The sequence below is a fragment of the Lontra canadensis genome, unplaced genomic scaffold, assembly GCF_010015895.1.
Source record: "Lontra canadensis isolate GAN:19392208 unplaced genomic scaffold, GSC_riverotter_1.0 scaffold6, whole genome shotgun sequence".
NCBI classification, from domain to species: domain Eukaryota; kingdom Metazoa; phylum Chordata; class Mammalia; order Carnivora; family Mustelidae; genus Lontra; species Lontra canadensis.
Window position 1 is genome coordinate 22168712 of NW_022631000.1, and position 19849 is coordinate 22188560.

The following is a 19849-nucleotide window of genomic DNA, read 5'->3' on the forward strand; positions in this document are numbered from 1 at the left end:
TAATCGAAAGTATATATCAAAACCTGAAGCATTTTCTTTTCTTTTCTTTTTCTTTAAAGATTCTATTTATTTGAGAGAGAGAGAGAAAGAGAGAGTGAGAGAGCGCCAGCAGGGGGAATGGAAGGCAGAGGGAGAGGGAGAAGCAGACTCCCCACTGAGCAGGGAGCCTGACGCAGGGCTGGATCCTAGGACCTGAGATCATGACCTGAGCTGAAGGCAGATGCTTAACCAACTGAGCCACTCAGGCACCCCCCAGGATTTCTACTACTTGAAATTTATTCTGAGAAATAATCAGAAATGTGCACAAAGATGTAAGCACAAGGATATTAATGGCAGTGCTATTTACAAGAGATAAAAAATGAAATCAAAATGCCTAATAGGAAACTGATGATTGTACATCCATACAACAGAATACTACACAGTAATTACAAATTATGATATACATTCATATTTTACATTAGATAATGTGTAAAATACAGATAGTCAAATGACAAAAGTAGGCTATAAAAGAGGGGGCATATTATTATCCCATTTACAGTAAATATTTATCTATATGTACATCTACATATAAACATTAGGAAAATACAGGAACAAGACGTTACTGGTAGTTAACCATTGATGCTGGAATTTCAGTTGTTTATTTTCCTTTGGAAGATATAAGAGCTTTTACAGCTCTCAGTACTATATTAATTTTTACATAATAAGTACATACTTCATAATCTGAAAAAAATAATTATCCTTTTAGAAAAGAAATTTTAAAAAAATTCTCTTACATTTCAGATTAGTAAGAAAAATACAGGATGAGTAACCATTGACTAATTCAGTGAAGAAAATGAGAACATGCAATAAAATCTTGCTCCTTCACAAACATAATACTGGGGGGAAAAAAAGAAAGAGAGAGAGGCAAACCAAGAAACAGACTCTTAACTATAGAGAACTGAGGACTGCGGGAGGGAAGGTGGGTGGAGGGGTGTGGTGGGGGGGTGGGTTAAATAGGGGAAGGGGACTAAGGAGGGTACGTGTTATGATGAGCACTGGTTGTTGTATATAAGTGACAAATCAATAATTCTACACCTGAAGCTAGTATTATACTGTTTGTTAACTAACTGGAATTTAAATAAAAACAGGAAAAAAACCCCAAACACAATACTGAGTTATTATATCTGTAAAATAGAAGTTCTGACATTATTTTATACTTTCACCTCTCCTCAACCCCTGTACCTAATTAGTCACTTAGGTTTCATTTATGGTTTTGTTTTTTAAATGTAACTTCCAAAATGTCTCTAGAATCCTACCCTCTTAAGTATTCCCATTGTGTTAGGCAATCTCATAATTTTCTCCATCCCCAGATTTCCTGTCCTAATTCAAGCACTCAGTTTTCCAACTAGACTGCTTGCTTTTTTTCCCTCCCACCACAGTGTAGCTAGACATTTTTCTAATACATAATCTAATCATGTTGCTTCCATACTTAAACCCATATGATACTAAAAACCTTTAATACCATAAAAGATTCTGTATGACTTGGCTGTTATCTCTCCCACCAATTCCATGTTCTTTCCTGTTTGCATATACAGTCTTAAGCTAAATATACAGTACATTACCTAGAAAGCCGTAGATGTACTGGGCTGTTCCAAACCTCTATGACTTAACAGATACTGCTACTACTTCCTGAAACGCTTCTCTTTCCTTTATGCTCTTTCTTCCACTGATGTTGCAGATTTTGACTCCGCTTTCAAGATCCAGCTCAGTATCTTTGGAAGCTTTCCTATACTTACCCAAAGAGAAATGATGCTCCCTTCTCTATGTCACACTCTTATTTGTTTTTGTGTTCCCAATGCATACGAGAATGCCAGATATATATATATATAGAGAGAGAGAGAGAGAGAGAGAGAGAGAGATATCTCTCTCTCTCTCTCTCTATATATATATATATATTACATACCCTACTCATTTTTGTTGAACACTTAAGTGTGATGTCTGTCCTTTCCTACTAAACTGTGAGTTCCTCAAAGCAAGGTCTCTGATTTGAGGAATTCACAGTTTAGCAGAAAAGGACAGAAATTACACTTAAGTATTTGGTCATGTTCAGAACTCTTGGTATACTACCTGACACAAAGTAGTGAGTAGAAATATTTAATAATAAACAGTGAAGCTCTTCCTTTATTAGATGTGATAGCACATGTAGGCTATAACACTTACTTTGAATATGCATTCATACTGCTTTAAATTGTGGTTAAGTATTAACATTTCAGTATCTAATTTTCTCAAAACAGTTTCTTTTAGCTAGTATAACTTTGTATCCTACTTAGTGCTGCTGCAAAATGTCTTTTTCATTAAGACAATATGTATCTGACTATTAAAGAGAGCTGCTGGCAATTCTTTTGTCCCAGTTCTTTAATCCTATTTATCTTAAACAATTCCAAGATTTTATTGCTTCAATTCATTTTTTAATATGCATGTTTTGTTTTTATTTATTTTTTTAGAGAGAGGGGAAGGGGCAGAGGGAGAGAGAATCCTAGCAGGCTTCATGCCCAACATAGATCTAGCTCAATCTCACAACCTTAAGATCATGACCTGAGCCAAAATCAAGAATCGGAAGCATAACTGACTGAGCCACTCAGGCACCCCTTTAATATGCATGTTTTAAAACATACTACATATACAATGTATATTTTAATATGCAATGTTTTTATATACTATGTATTTTTATATGTTGTATTAGTATGCTATGATTAATAAATTCATTTGCTTAATAAATATTTACTGAAGACCTATTATGTACCACAAAAGTAGGGATGAAGTTTGTAATGAGGAACATATATATCTGACGAAAACTTAACCTTTACAAAACAAAGGTCACACAATTAAGATTATAAACTCTTACAGCATATGCAGTTCTCCTGTGATTAAAATCTAGTACAGTGCTGGGGGGCTCCTGGATGGCTCAGTGGGTTAAGCCTCTGCCTTTGGCTCAGGTCATGATCTCAGGGTCCTGGGCTCGAGCCCCTCTTTGGGCTCTCTGCTCCGCAGGGAGCTGCTTCCCCCACCCCTCTCTGCCTGCCTCTCTGCCTACTCGTGATCTCTGTCCAATAAATAAATAAAATCTTTTTTAAAAATCTAATACAGTGCTACTATAACAGCTAAAATATGGGGCACCTGTGTGCCTCAGTCAGTTAAGCATCTCAGTCTTGATTTTGGCTCGGGTCATGATCTCATGATTGTGAGCTCGAGCCCCACTCCACCCTGGGCATGAAGCCTGCTTAGCATTCTCTCCCACTCTCTCTTCCCCTCCTTGCTGGTGAGTGTGCTCTCTCTCTCTCTCTCTCTCTCTCTCTAATAAATAAATAAATAAATAATAATAATAAGGTAAGATCTGTTAAGCACTTGCCATGTACTAGACAGATTTAAATGCTTAATAGTCGACCCTTGAACAACCCAAGTTTGAACTGCATGGGTCCATTTATATGCGGATTTTTTTTCAATACAGTACAGTACTATAAATGTATTTTCTATTTTCCTATGATTTTCTTAACACATTCTTTTCTCTAGCTTATTTTATTGTAAGAATACAATACACAATATATAATAACATATAAAATATGTGTTAATTGACTGTTTATGTTTTCAGTAAGGCTTCAGTCAACACTAGGCTATTAGGAGTTAGGTTTTGGGCAAGTCAAAGTTATTCTTGGGTTTTTAACTATGCTGGGGTTGGCGGGGGGTCGGTGCTCCTAATACCCACATTTTCAAGAGTCAACTTATGTGCATTCACTTACTTAACTATAGCAATCCTAATATTATTATCTCCATTTTGTAGCTGACAAAACTGAGTCACAAAAAGATTGAGTTACTCACCCATAGCTAGTAAAGTAAGTGTTGGGGCTAAATTTGAAACCAAGCAGAACTGCTCTAGAGCAGTATTTCTTAATCTTTCTTTCACTATTGTCCTTCTTCCAGGTAGGTCTTTAGACTTGTTTTTTTTCCTAATCATCACCCTCCAACGGAATTTCAATACCACAGCTATACTGTATATCTGTTTACATACTGTGGCACTTCAATATGCAAACCCCCACCCTCTCAACAATTTTGGTCCCTTAAGGAACGATATTGTTCCTGTTCATAATTTGTACTCTTGTGCCTGCATTTTTAAAAACTATGGTAAAATGTTCATTAAAACTTTCCTATCTTAACATTTTTAAGTGTACATGTTATTCCAGTGCCTGCACTTTTAAAGCCAGTCTTCTATGCATTTTGCTACAAATTGCACAGGAGACACAAGCTAATATTTCCATTTTAAAGTGTTTGCTCTTGTATAGGGAGCATATCTGTTTCATCCTTTACTATATCTGCCTCAGAATGATGCCTTGGCAAGTCAGTTATGAGAGTTCATAGGAGGCCAGCTACTCCTGCCCTTTAAAACCCCTTAGTTATAAATACTGCTACGTAACTGGTCTACATAGTCTTTTAGTGAATATTCTGCAGTTCTCCTGTTCTCAGGTCCATCAGATATTGCCACATTGCTTCCTTTTTCCTCTTGCAGGGATGCCAACACCAACTGGGTCTAGAGGCTATTGGTAGTTTGTCCCTACCTACTTGTATTTGGGTGTTCACAGGGATATATTACATGGTTTTTTCATAAATGTTCTATGGATTTCAAACATTGCTATCAAGTTGTTCCTTTTTTTTAAAGATTTTATTTATTTGTCAGAGAGAGAGCACAAACAGGGGGAGCGGCAGGCAGAAGGAGAAGCAGGCTCCTCACTGAGCAAGGAGCCTGATGTGGGACTTGACTCCAGGACCCTGACCTAAGCCAAAGGCAGACACTTAACCGACTGAGCTACACAGGCATCCCTAGTTGTTCTGTTTTTGTGCGAGGAATCAAAGAGACCAAAAATGATGTTGTTGTCTTTACCACCACCATCTTCCCACAATTTACTCCTCCTCCCATTCTCTTCCTCCCAGGACTAGCTTTTGAATCATGGTGACTTAGGTTCACCGGCTTTTAAATATTGCTTATGAGAATAGCTGCTAACCCTTTATTATATTTGCTCTCTTTGTTGTGGTGGTCGTTGTTAACTACAAGAATCAAACATTTTTGAAAGACACCGTTTTGATAAGCCGTTTTAAACTTATCCTTTTAAACCTATCGTATGACTGCCTTAAAGAGATTATTTTTGTTCTTCAATAAAAAAAGTCCTCAGGATGGTGAGAAGCCAAGACAGCTTTACCAAACCAAATTCTGCACCAAAGAGTACAGAACAAAAATATTAATGAACAAATTATATGTTATCAAGTCAATCCAAATAACGATCACATTTTTTTCACTTTGGAGATGATAGTGACTGATACATGGCAGGCACTCAGAATTTTCTTGAATGAATGAGCCAGGAAAAGCCAAAGTTGGTTGTCTCTGTTTCTGAAATGTACCAGACATCTTTTTTTACCCTTTTCTCTGGAAAGAACTATCTTCTAAATCTGACTCAACCCATGTTTCAAATAAATGAAAAATAAACTACTGTTTTGGAATTTTTTGTAAGCTTTTCTTCATTTACCAAATCTGACAGGAATTCAACAACAAAATAACCCTTCTGGAATTTTCACACTATCTTCATGCTTATTGTACTTAAAAAAAAAAAAAGATTAAACCCCAATTTAATAAACAGCATGATGGTGTTGGCCGGATTATCTCCCCTCACTACTAATAAAATGTTATCCATCAAAACTGATTCATTAGCTACACAAACATCAAAACTGATTTTCCTGTAAGATATAAAATGGACAAGAGATCTACCAAAATCATTAAATGTGACAAACACTAACATATCACCCAAAGTCTAGTTTACCTAATAGATAACTGTTTACTATTTCTCCCCACAATTCCTATATATAAACATTTTTGGAATCCACACAAAACCCTTGCACTGGGATATTATTACATTCCGGATTACAAGCCAGATATTATTATTACTAGTATTATGCTCTAACAATCAATTTCTCTTTCTCTTTCTCTCCCTCTCTGTCACACACGCACACTCGCACACGAAGTCTCCAAATAACTGCCCCTGCCCGTCCAAGTGTATTATTGTTTCTCCTGGAACACGGTATTCGTACGACCTTTGAGATAATCGAAAAAGAGTAACGAAAGGTATCATAAATATGAACCATCAGCTACGTCAAGAAGTCTAGGCGTTGGGGGTGGGGTGGGATGCAGGTCCCGATAAGGGAAAGTAAACAAGGTGACTCAACCGCGGAGGCACTGATTATATTGTTCGTACGCTGGTCTGTTGCTTTCTGGGGGGGGATGGGGGGACTTCGAATACCTGCTCCGGCTCTGCTGCCTCTATAAGGGAATATGCAGCTCCCCGGGCAGGAAAGGAAAGAACTCACTAAAATGCTCCTGCCCTGGACTTAATTTCCGAATCGCGGACGGCCCTACCCCGCAGCAGAGCTGTCAGAACTGCAGCGATGCCCGCGGCTCTGCCCACAGAAATGAAACCCACGTCTTCGCCCCCATTCTGATAGTCAGGGTATCTTCAAACCTTCTCCTCCCTTCCCTTCACCGATCATGGGGCAGACGAGGAGCAGAAAGAGGAGGCTGGGGAGCCCTGTCCCAGGAAGAGGGAGGGCCTCGGGGCCCGGGTTCTCGGCCTCCTAATCCGCTGCCTCCTAGCTCACCCACCTGATGCTCTTTCACCACTTCACTGAGGCAGGGATACCGCTCCGAGATCCATCGGTAAAACTTGGGGACTCCCATTTCGACCGTCAACGCTAATTCCAGTCAGGGCCAAACCGAAACCAAACGCCCCGCCGGGGCCTAAGCCTCTGCCTCCGGCCGTCGCTCCGCGGATGACAACACACCGCCCGCCCGACCATAGAGAGCAGTCGCCGGGCCTAGAGCGGCCGATTTCAGGCCGCTTCCCCGGGGCGGGGCTCTAATCCCGGTTCTCGCTCTCCGCCGAGCTCCCTGGTGGCTGCGTTTAAGAGCGCGGGGACGTGTGGGTGTGTTATATTTAGTTCTGGCAATGTCGGTTGACCGAGCTGTGCTTTATAAGTAGACGTGGGAATGGTATGAACACCTCACGGACCTGCTGGAAGAGTTCTGGAACAGGGTATTTGTCCTGCTACTGTGCCCTGGCATTACTAATCTCAGTATTTTTCAACACAGATTTGGAAAGATCTGGTGATTTCTTTGGTTTAGTTTATTTTGTTTGGGGAAGGGGAAGTTTTTTTTCTGAGGAATATAACCCTATATCAAAACTTCTTTTAAAAACTTTTTCCCGCAAATTATTTGTTGGAAAAAATGTCTAATTTCCTTCCACCCCACCCAGTTTCCTCCTTAAGTCAACATTAGACGCCCCTCAGAACTATGGTATACTTTCACATTCTTGTCTCTTGGTTTTCATGTTTTTCTCCCATCACACTCTAAGCCCGTACAGAAAAGTACAATATCGAGAACTTAAGTGAAATTGTTATAATTTTTCCATTTATTTGAATTGCCTCATTATTTTGTAAATATTGTGAATTATTTTACATCAGCAAGAAAATTTACAAAAAATGAGACATTAAAATCTTTAATTACAAAATCTTGTGAAATTTTAAGTGTCTTCTAAGACTACTAGATTCTGTTTTCTGGTAAACTGTCCATATGACAGATCTTTAAAATTATTTAGTTTTCATATTCATGCCCCTTGGTTTATATTTTTTTCTATTACATTTTCAACCATACAAAAGTTTTATTAAGTGAACTTTATGTGTGCATTATGTTTATATCTGTTTTATTAGACTAGACTGTCCGTTCCTAGAAGGCAGGGAAGGTAGCTCTGTGCAGGAATCTAGCATAGTGCTGTGCCTACAGCATTTATTCAACGTATTTTCTGTTCAAATGAATCCTTTTGCTAGCTAGTACTTAAAACTCATAAAAGTTATAAAATGAAATTGGCTGGCTTATTTCTTGTAAATATATATTTCTAGTACAGAAAAACATAAGATGTCCCATTTCTCCAGTTATAATGAACAATATATATTAAGAAAGTAGTTTAGGGGTGCCTGGGTGGCTCAGTTGGTAAAGCAAGCATCTGCCTTCAGCTCATGATCCTGGAATCCCTGGATGGAGTCCCAAGTTAAGCTCCCTGCTCTATGGGGAGTCTGCTTCTCCCTCTCCCTCTGCCCCCTCTACTTGTTCTCTCTCAAATAAATAAATCTTAAAAAAAAAAAAAAAAAGGCAGTTTATTTCTTAACAACATATATTATTTTAAATATTATTAACAATAAAGTAGTTAATACCAGTTGCTCCAAGAACATAAACTTATGCTGTACTTTGGAACTGAATAAACAATCACAGGTAATACCAAAATGTACTAATTTTAGATTATTTGCATATTCTTTGAAGTAATTTCATTTCACATATATGGGGTCCAACCAAGGTACATTTGGCACAGTAAGTTTTCATCAGTAGCTTCTTGTATCAGGTAATGCACATGTCCTTCGATAGATAATGGCAGCCCTGTCACTCTGTTTCGGGTCTTGATTACACCTTGCAGTCGCTGCTCGATGTCAAGAACATGGGTCTTGGCCTAATAAGAAGAAATTGAAAATCATAAGTGCTAAGAACCTAATAACACCTGAATGCTGATAATTTGAAATTACTACTTTTTGGGTGTTTGACAAATGTTTACGTCATTTTGTGAATCATTACCCCTTTTTAGGAGCAAAACAGGCAAAAGAGAGAAGAAATGAAACAAATGCAACTTGAGATACTGATTTTGAGGCTTGCAATGTTGATTTAGCATCAACTGCATGGACATTTTTCTGGACTATGTGAAATACCTGGGAATCTCTTCAACACTACAATTCTAGAAAAATAATAATTTAAAAAATGTACCCCAAAATGTTAGGACTAAAACATTTGAATGAATATCCTAATAATAGCAACAATACTCTAAATGCCTAATATTTAGATTATGTTACTAAGTGCAAATAGAGTTCTAAGCTACCTGGAATGGTACACATTTCTCTCAATAAGAAAGCTTATCAAAATGCAAAAATAAGAATGTTATTAGAAAAACAATCCTCAATCTATTCTCACTTAATAAAAATGATTATCTGCAAACTTTGAGACTTCAACCAATGTTAGTAAGGAGTAAATTGCCATATATTCAAGTTGATACCTGCTGCTTTGTAAGTTCAGGCAATCTATTTGCAAGCTTTTCCCACTGTATCTCATAATTCTAAACCGTCTGAAGTTAAACAAATGTGTCTTGAACTTTATTACACAAATTATAATAATGTTAACATTAGTAATGACAATAAAGAAAACTTATTGGCACCTTCATACTAAAGAACTACATTTCAGGGGTACCTGGGTGGCTCCATTGGTTAAGCGTCCAACTACTGATTTTGGCTCAGGCCATGATCTCAAGGTTGTGAGATCTGAGTCACATTTCAGGCTCAGTGCTGGGCATGGAGCTTGCTTAAGATTCTCTTGTCTCCCTCTTCCTCTGCCCCTTCCCCTCCCTTTCTCTCTTAAAAAAAAAATAGTAATAATAATAAAATAAAGAACTAGATTTTCAGAGTATTCAATGGCCAGTCACTGACAGTATTTTGAGTCAATTCTCATTGATAGAGACATACTGTGTCACCTCATATCAAGCTACACCTTCTACTAACCTTTTCATTGACAACCTCCCCAGTTTCATTCAGTGGTGCTTTGGAATGTCCTTTCACTGGTTTACTCCATTCCACAAGAGGATCATGTAGAAAAGTTTTTAAGACACTAAAATGTAAATAAATATAATACAATGTTATCTTTGTAAAAAGAATTGTCACTACTAGTCAACATTTAGGTGAAAAATAAGGATGAGAAGCTAATGGTAATATTCTTATAATACACATTAGTACTGCATCATTAAGATGTGAACTTACTGTTTTGGACTGAGGGGTTGAAAGGAAAGTGAGGAAAGGGGAAGATAGACGGGGATCTGAGGTGCTCTTGGAGAATAGAGCAAGGTGAGTTCTGTGTGCCATTTCTAAATGCATACAGTACACTTCATATAAACTACCTATGGAAAAACCCACTCAGATTTCTTGTAGGCACCTCAAATTTAGTATTTCCAAAACAAAACTCATTACCCTTTCCCAAACTATTTCACCAGTATTCCCCAAATCGGTAAAGAACAACATTATTCACTCATTTGTCCTAAACAAAAGTCTAGGAATCACCCTTGGCTCTCCTTCCTTATAACACTCAATTCTACCTACTAAATCCCTTTAGAATCTATTTACCTTCATTTCTGCTGTCACTACCTCATCCAATGCACCATCATTTTTTTCCAAGTTACTCAAATAGTCCACTAACTAGTTTTCTGGACTCTAGCCCAGACTGCAATTGTAATTTTTCTACAGGGTAAAATCTGATGACTTCATTTTTTTTTTTTTTTTAAATTTTCTTCTTATCCCAACCCCCAATGCTTCTGGTTGTTTTCAGGACTAGGTGTAAACATGTAAACCGGCCCCATGTGGACTTTTCATAATCTAGCCCTGCCCACCTGTGTGATCATCACAGCGCCTTCTACGTGAAGTGTATGCTCTAGAAAACAGGATTACACTTTTTAGGCAGTCCATGCTTTCACTTGTCTTAATATTTCTATCAGAACACTCGCTTCCCCTTTGTGTAGTCAATTCCATTTATCATTAAGGTTTCAGCTACTTCCTCCAGAAATTATTTCCTGACTTCCCCAGATTGGAAGGGGTTCTTAGTGTTTCACAAGATGCTGTACATAACATTCCTTTGCTCTGTGGGGAGTCTGCTTCTCCCTCTCCCTCTGCCCCCTCTACTTGTGCTCTCTCAAATAAATAAATCTTAAAAAAAAAAAGACAGCTTATTTCTTAACAAAAACATGTATTATTTTAAATATTATTAACAATAAGGTAGTTAATACCAGTTGCTCCAAGAACATAAACATAATATTCCCATGACTTATTTCATAGCTGAAAGTTTGTACCTTCATCCATTTTGCCCATCCCCCACCCCCAACTGACGGCCACCACCAGTCTGTTTTCTGTATCTATAAGCTCAGGTTTTATTTTTTCTTATTTGCTTTTATTTTAATTCCAGTTACTTAACATAGTGTTATATTAGTTTCAGGTGTACAGTATAGTGACTCAACAGTTCCATACATCACCCTGTGCACATCATGACAAGTATACTCCTTAATTCCCATCACCTATTTCACCCATCCCCCCACTCTCCCCTTTGGTAACCATCAGACCGCTCTCTATAATAAGAGTCTGTTTCTTGCTTTGTCTCTCTCTCTTATTTTTTTCCCTGTCTGATTTGTTTCTTAAATTCTACATATGAGTAAAGTCATGGTATTTTTCTTTCTCTGATTGACTTACTTCACTCAGCATTATACTCTCTAGCTCCAACCATGTCATTGCAAATGGCAAAATTTCATTTTTATGGCTAAATAATATTCTATTGTATACATATACCACATCTCCTTTATCCATTCGTCAATTGATGGACACCTGGACTTATTCCATATCTTGGCTATTGTAAATAATGCTGCTATAAAATCAGAATGCACGTATCCCTTTGGATTAGTAGTTTTTTTTATTCTTTTGGTAAATACCCAGTAATTCGATTGCCAGATCGTAAGGTAGTTCTATTTTTTTAAGACTCCACATATAAGTGATCTCACATATTTGTCTTTCTCTGTATGACTTATTTCCTTTAAGCATAAATGCCCTCAAGGTCTATCTATGTTGTTGCAAGTGGCAAAATTTCCTTCTTTTTTATGGCTGAATAGTATTCCTGTGTGTGTGTGTGTGTGTGTGTGTGTGTGTACACACCACAGTTTTTTTTACCCATTCATCCATCAATGGACACTCAGGTTGCTTCTTGGCTATTGTAAACAATGCTGCAATGAACTGTAAGTTATACCTTAATAAAGCTATTATTTAGGGCGCCAGGGTGGCTCAGTTGTTAAGCATCTGCCTCTGGCTCAGGCCGTGATCCCAGGGTCCTTGGAATGAGCCCTACCTGCATCAGGCTCCCTGCTCCCTGGGAAGCCTGCTTCTCCCTCTCCCACTCCCCCTACTTGTGTTCCCTCTCTCACTGTCTCTCTGTCAAATAAATAAATAAAATCTTTTTTTAAAAAAAGCTATTATTTAAAAAAATCTACTTCAACCAATGCAAAGTGGCTTCTAGTATAAAAAAACAATATTTAGGAACCAATAATTACATTCAAGATTACTGTTAAATTGTTTACAAAACACACGTAATTACCTCATTAAAGGCTCTCTCTGATCTCGCATCAGCCTCATTGTAACTTCACAAGCCCTTCGAAAAAGACCTTCTGTTCCCATAGGACCCATTCCATTAACCATATTATGAGTCAGTCGAAATGGAACAATTTCTGGAACTTCAAAGGTTTCTCCCTTAAAACAATGCATTTTATTAAAAAGTAACAATGTTAAAATTTTAAACCTTTATGCAAAAAAGTTAGAACTTCATGTCTAGATGCTAAGCAAAGTGCAAAGTACTGTCAAAATATTTGTATTTTTAATGACATTAAAGGCCTCTGTCACGAAGGAGCCATGTAACTCTATCTTTGATCTAGAGGATGGATGATCACCTGTCACTGAATTAGTATAGTGAATATTACTATAGAGAAATTTTTATTTCTTTCAACATTTAGTATCATATTAACTTCCTTATTGTTCTTCTTGAATAATATAAAATAAAACCAAATATTCTTATATTTTTCTTTTTAAGACTTTCACTTTAAAGCAGGAAAGGAAGAGAAACAGCCAAATGTTAGATGTTCATATCCCTCAGACAGAATATATAACATACAATATAATGAAGTCCAGTTCATTTACTTTCTGCCATTCTCAACCTGCCTCCCATAAGGCCTTTTTATCCCCAAACTTACTGAGTTTCCCTAAATTCCTTTCTTGTATGTTTTAACATATACTAGTGGTTTAACTCTAATTTGATCTCATGTGTATCTATGACCTTTCTTGGTTTCCTGTGACAGCAGAAGGCAATCCATAGAAAATGGGGATGAAGAAAATTGGTGGTTAACCTACCAGTCTTCCTTCTAGAATCATTAACATTGGAAAATTAGAAGGGGCTTTAGGGAGAGTCCAACCACCTTAATTTATTCCCAGGCCCCACTCTGGATCTACAGAATCTCCTCGGATGTCTGCTAGATATCTGCATATTTTGCTTAAATTCTTGGATGATTCTGATAATGCTGCCGGGTTTGGAAACCCTCACATTAAACTGTTACATCTCTCTAAAACCAAGTCTCAGTAAAATGACCTGATCTGCCCATGTTCACATAACTAAGAACTGAGTCAGAACTTGAACCTTTGGATTTCAAGTTCAGTGCTGATTTTACTGTATCACTATTCTGAGTTCTCTTCATCTTAAGTTGCTTTACTGAGGACTCAGGGATTCACCAATCAAAACCAGTCAACAAACTCTTAGTGTGACTCAACTGTGACTATAACTGCCACCAATGGGTATGTCTAAGAAAAACAGTTGTTGAACAAAGGAAATTGGGAGAAAACATACAATTACTAAAGTAAGTCACATCACCTACCTTATTGAAGAGACAGTTGAAATCTACATGTACACATTCACCAGTCAGAGAATCAAAGAGAATGTTTTCACCATGACGGTCTCCAAGCCCCAGGATATAACCAACCATTGACATAACTGCAGTGGAACGGCAGTATGCTGATCTGCTACTGTACCTAAAGAAAAGCACAAGGCTTATCAAATAGCTTTATGCCACATGAGGCAACATAAATCTAAAATATTTTTTTAAACATTAACCATAACAATGTATTATCTTCTTGGTAACTTACCATGATGTAGGATCAGGGAATGTCCTCAGAAACCACTCATGAAAAACTGGAGGATGCCTGGGTAGGAGAAATTCTCGGAACACTTTGAGTTTTTCAGACAAAGCTGCAGCTTTTGGTAGCATACACTGGCGAAGTTCTTTTCCTGTCATATAAACTCCTGCAAGGTAGAGTGTTTTCCATTAATCACAAGCCAAAGAAGAAAATAGGCAACTTTTAAAAAAAATCTATTTTTATTCAAATTGTTAAACAAAAAAGCAAGAACAAACAGAAAAATTGCAATTATGCATAGGTAAACTTATTATAATAAAATAACACATTATGTTTCCCTATACTTATCTGAAGTGAAGCTACTTGTTGATGAAAATGTCAACTGAGGGGCGCCTGGGTGGCTCAGTGGGTCAAAGCCTCTGCCTTCGGCTCAGGTCATGATCTCAGGGTCCTGGGATCAAGTCCCACATCGGGCTCTCTGCTTGGCGGAGAGCCTGCTTCCTCCTCTCTCTCTCCCTGCCTCTCTGCCTACTTGTGATCTCTATCAAATAAATAAATAAAATCTTAAAAAAAAAAATTTAAAAAAAACTTATTAAAAAAAAAAAAAGAAAATGTCAACTGAAACTAATGTTGTAGAATCAACTAATTCCAGAAAATATCACTCAGAATAAATCCAATGTAAAGAGTACCCTTGGAATTATAAAAATGCTGCAGCCCTCACTAAAATTATAGTGATTTCTCTGTTCCTCAGCATGTAGTATAGATCCACACAGAATCATTATTAAAAAAACCTACAATGGTGCTCTGAAATAATTTACTCTGTATGAATGCTAGCCCATAGGCTTTATTGTATACCTGGTTCTTGAGCTAATCTTGTACAATGGAAATCAACTGGAGAAACAGAACTTTTTCTTCTGATACACTGGTTAGCCTGTATATTAAGTGCCTTTTAGGCCCACCTTGGTTTGGTACTTTTTATACCCGAATCATGGCCAAAAGTTTTATGGACAAGTTTGAGATTTGAGGGTTTTTTTGTTGTTTTTGTTTTTATTTTTTTTAAAAGATTTATTTATTTGATAGAGAGATAGAGAGAGCAAAAGTAGGCAGAGTGGCAGGCAGAGGGAGAGGGAGAAGCAGGCTCTCACTGAGCAGGGAGCCCGATGTGGGGCTCGATCCCAGGACCTGAGTCGAAGACAGCCACTTAACCAACTGAGCCACCCCGCTGCCCAAGGATTTGGGGTTTTTAGATTCAAATGTTACAGTTCCTGTGTGTTTATGATATAAAAAAATTTTTTTTACTATTTTTAAAAATCCAAAAGCAATAATTAAATCACACATAATATTTTAGCTTTCTAATAAAATATCAATAGCAAGTTCCTTGCAATAAGAGTCCAGTCTTTGAGTTTCAGCTCTGCAACTTATCAGCTTTGTGAACTTGGTACGTTACTTAACCTTTGGCACTGTATATAAAATAGAGATACTCAGACTTATTAACAATAGTATATAACATACTTAGCACAATAATACAGTAATTTATCAGTATCACTTATTGTTATGGGTTAACTGTACCCTCAAAAAAATGTGTTTAAGACCTAGCCCCTAGGACCTGTGAATGAGACCTTGAAAGAGAGGGTTGTTGCCCATATAATCAGGTTAAGATGAAGTCATTAGGGTGGGCCCTTATTATAATATGACTAATAAATAAAATGTTATATAGGAAGAGAAAACAGAGACATACAGACTTAGAACACTATGTGATGACAAGAGAGAGAGTGAAATGATCCATCTATAAAACTAAGGCACATCAAAGATTGCTGGAGACAGCAGAAGCTGACAGAAAGGCCTGGAAGAGATTCTCCCCTAGAGCTATCAGAGATCTGGCCTTACTGACACCAAGATTTTGGATTCATAGCCTACCAAACTGTGAGAAAATACATTTCTTTGTTTGTAGGACTTTGTTACAGCAGCCCTAGGGAAATGAATACACTTACTTTCTACCTTATTCTGATAACTTCATCTATTTATTTATAATGTACTGCATCATATGCAATAAAAATTTTATTTCAAAATAGTTCTAGACATACAAAAAATTGCATAATGATACAAAGAATACCCATATATTCTTCACCCAACTATTTTTAATGTTCATGTCTTTTATAATAATAGCACAATTACCTAAATTAGGAAATTGAAAGTTACAATGTTATTGACTAACCTTCAGATCTTATTCAAATTTCACCAACTGTCCCACTACTGTCTTTTTTTCTGGACCAGGACCAACTCAGGACCCCATATTACATTCAGCTGTCATGTCTCCTTAATGTCCTCAAATCTGGGAAATTTCTTTCTTTGTCTTTCATTACTTTGACATTTTTAAAGAGTTCTAACGACTTATATTTTTGTTTCTCCACTGTAAAGTTACTATTTTTTTCCCTTTACAATAAGTATGCTGTGGGGAGATACTCTGAGACCAAACAAATAACCTGTTTCTCATCACACTTTTGCTCATTCATTTTAGGATCCATTGATATTCACTGCCTGCAACAATTATTACTGTGGTACTTGCTAATTGGTTATTTTCTATTTCCATCATTTTCTCTACATTTATTCACTGTAATTCTATTGTAAGGAAGAACTATTCCTACTTCCCTACTTAATTATTTATTTATATCAGTATGGATTCATGTCTATTTATTTATTTAAAAGATTTATTTATTTATTTATTTGACAGAGATCACAAGCAGGCAGAGAGGCAGGTAGAGAGAGAGGAAGGGAAGCAGGCTCCCCGTTAAGCAGAGAGCCCAATGCGGGGCTTGATCCCAGGACCCAGAGATCATGACCTGAGCCGAAGGCAGAGGTTTTAACCCACTGAGCCACCCAGGTGCCCCAGCATGTTTGTTTATTTTATTCCATGAGTTAATCTAATACTATACCATTATTTATTTTGTTGCCCAAATTATCCCAGATTTGTCCAGGTGGAGACTCTAATTCCAATCTAATACTTGTGGCTCTATCTAGCCTTCCCTTTCCTTTTCTTTCTCTCACAGTGAAAAAGCTAGCTCTCATTATCCATAACATATTTATTTATTTGCTAAAGTTGAGTATACACATAAAGTAGTTTCAGAATCACTAACCCATACCTTTGTGAAGAAACAAATTTTAGTATACATTCTTATAAATTACATCAAATTCATACATTCTTATAAGCTACATCAAATTCTTTTGGGATAATGATATAATTAGGATAAGAAAGGGAATAAAACACTAGGAAGAAAAACACGTAAGTACTACTGTATATTGAACCTCATTTGACCTAGAAATTCTACTATGGCTCATACAAGAAAAGGTATAATAACATCTTAATAATTATGCATATTGTCAGATTTTATAGTCATATATTTATATTTTAAGAATTAATTTTAGTACCCTTTTCCTTATATAGTTTGGTCAGAATAGGTCTCAAGCCAGCAGTGTTGTTAACCCATTCAATAATCCCACATTCATCATTCAGGGGAATAACTGCATACGTTCGAATATGAAGTTCTCTTCTACGAGATTCTGCATCTTTTCTTAAGCACTATTAAAAAAAAACACATAAACTTAAAAATTCAGAATTTCCAAATGTCATGTCAAATATATCTTAAGATTATTCATTTCATAGCAAAAGAAACTCAGTTAAAGTTTACTATGTGGTATAGATGAATAATTCTTCAGAATGATAGGAAAGGAAGCTACTGGGATAGTATCTATAGTCTTTTCCAAATCATTAAAGATGTGTCAGGCAAGTCGCTCTTTTTGATTATTCATGGTTAATGTGACAACAATATTGTGTTCAAAATATTATACTTGTATATTTAACAAGAACAAAATGTTCTTTTATTTTTTATTGCTTTATAGATATTACAGAAATATTAAGTCCTTGGGCACAAAAACTGCTGTTTAATTTTGATTATCTAAACAAAAAATATGAGTTTTCTAATAACCTCAAAATGTCATTTTAGTCTTGCAATTTAATATTATGGCTTCATTTGAAAAACTGTCTCCTAGTAGAAGAAACCTTTTTACATCTCATCGGATTAATCCTGAATTATTCTAGGTAAAGATGAACAATATTTTGTATAATTCTGAAACTGTATGAAATAAATAAACTAAGCACACAAATATAATTGCAACCTATCCAACTAAAAAGCACAATCACTAACCAAAAACATATTTTTAAACTTCAGGAATAAACAGACTATATAAATGTCAGCCAAACAGTACAGTATTAGAATGACATGTAAAGAGATATTTGCAAACAGCATTTTCAGATAAAGGGCTAGTAGCCATAATCTATTAGGAACTTATCAAACTCAACACCCAAAAAACAAATAACCCAAACAAGAAATGGGCAGAAGACACGAACAGGCATTTCTGCAAAGAAGACAACCAAATGGCCAACAGACGCATGAAAAGTGCCCAACATCACTTGGCATCAGGGAAATACAAATCAAAACCACAGTGAGATACCACGTCACACTGGTCAGAATGGCTCAAACTGATAAGTCAGGAAATGACAGGTGTTGGCGAGGATGTGGAGAAAGTGGAACACTCCTAAATGGTTGGTGGGAATGCAAGCTGGTGTAGCCACTGTGGAAAACAGTATGGAGGTTCCTCAAAAAGTTGAAAACAGAGCTACCCTACGACGCAGGAATCGCACTACTGGGTATTTACCCTAAAGATACAAATGTAGTGATCCAAAGGGGCATGTGCACCCAAATGTTTACAGCAGCAATGTCCACAATAGCCAAACTATGGAAAGAACCTCAATGTCCATCAACAGATGAATGGATAAAGAAGATGTGGTATACATATATAATGGAATACTATGCAGCCATCAAAAGAAATGAAATCTTGCCATTTGCAATGATGTGGATGGAACTAGAGGGTATTATGCTGAGAGAAATCAGTCAGAGAAAGACAATTATCATATGATCTCCCTGATATGAGGAATTTGAGAGGCAATGTGGGGGATTTGGAGGGTAGGGAAGGAAAAAATGAAACAAGATAGGATCAGGAGGGAGACAAACCATGCTAAGGGTTAATCTCACAGAACAAACTGAGGGTTGCTGGAGGGAGGGGGTTATGGAGAAAGTGGTTGGGTTATGGACATTGGGGAGGGTATGTGAAATGGTGAGTTCTGTTAAGTATGTAAGCCTGACGATTCACAGAACTATATCCCTGGGTCAAATAATACATTATATGTTAATTTAAAAAATATACAAAAAAAGAAAAAAAGAATGACATGTAAAGATCAGTTTGTGGTCCCCTAGACCAATATAGACTGTAGCTTTTCATAATCAGGCTATAGTATTTTACCATAGCAATGTGACGGAACAGTAATGAAATAATCAGTGACAAAGCTGATTAGGATAAATTTATAAACTAAAGCCAGACCAGTTGATGCCCCTAACCAGAAAAACACTTAAGGGAGATTCGGATGAACAAACTAATGGTCAGTGAATTAGGTTACCAATTTACTAAGAATTTTAAATAAAAAATAATCCTTCTTAGTGCCTTTGAAATGGGTTTTTAACATGATATTAATTTTTAAATTATTTTTGGTTACACTAAGTACAAACCATAGTTATTCTTTTCTAAAAATTAAGTTATCTGTTGCTGCATCTTTTTTATGTTGAAAGTCCGTAACTTTTCCTGCTAAAAAAAGAGGTGCCGGTGAAATATGGGGAGAGGATAGAGAGGAGGGACAAGAAGTTTATTTTAAAAATAATTAAATTTCATCTTTCTATTGTATGGTTTAATTTTCACCAATGGAAAAAATAGCTGCTATGCATTTACAAATACCTGGCCACAGAATAATCAAAATACCTAAGGTCATCCATAAAATTAATAAAATTTCTCATATCATCTCTGAGACAGAAATCAAGCACTTACCAAATAAACCGAAAAAAATACTAATGATCACCTTTAAGTGGTGTGTTGA

At 36.6% G+C, this 19849-nt stretch overlaps 2 protein-coding genes across 5 annotated transcripts in view; both read right to left on the reverse strand.

Moving 5' to 3' along the window:
* Positions 1 to 6870, reverse strand: part of XRN1 (5'-3' exoribonuclease 1) — a 106848-nt gene extending 99978 nt beyond the window's left edge. For both annotated transcript variants that reach the window (XM_032852396.1, XM_032852395.1), the window contains exon 1: positions 6680 to 6870. In XM_032852396.1, the coding sequence (XP_032708287.1) occupies positions 6680 to 6754 (75 nt within the window). In that variant the 5' untranslated portion in view covers positions 6755 to 6870. The remainder of the gene's footprint in view (positions 1 to 6679) is intronic.
* Positions 6871 to 8213: 1343 nt separating this feature from the next.
* The window catches only part of ATR (ATR serine/threonine kinase), a 94791-nt gene continuing 83155 nt past the window's right edge, over positions 8214 to 19849 (reverse strand). For 2 of the 3 annotated variants that reach the window (XM_032852399.1, XM_032852400.1), the window contains 6 exons: positions 17293 to 17443; positions 13879 to 14035; positions 13611 to 13764; positions 12287 to 12438; positions 9667 to 9772; positions 8214 to 8573 (listed from right to left, as the gene is read on the reverse strand). In XM_032852399.1, coding sequence (XP_032708290.1) covers positions 8400 to 8573; positions 9667 to 9772; positions 12287 to 12438; positions 13611 to 13764; positions 13879 to 14035; positions 17293 to 17443 — 894 coding nt within the window. In that variant the 3' untranslated portion in view covers positions 8214 to 8399. Of the gene's footprint in view, positions 8574 to 9666; positions 9773 to 12286; positions 12439 to 13610; positions 13765 to 13878; positions 14036 to 17292; positions 17444 to 19849 lie in introns of those variants that run through there. The other variant, XR_004382053.1, reaches the window with a different exon arrangement.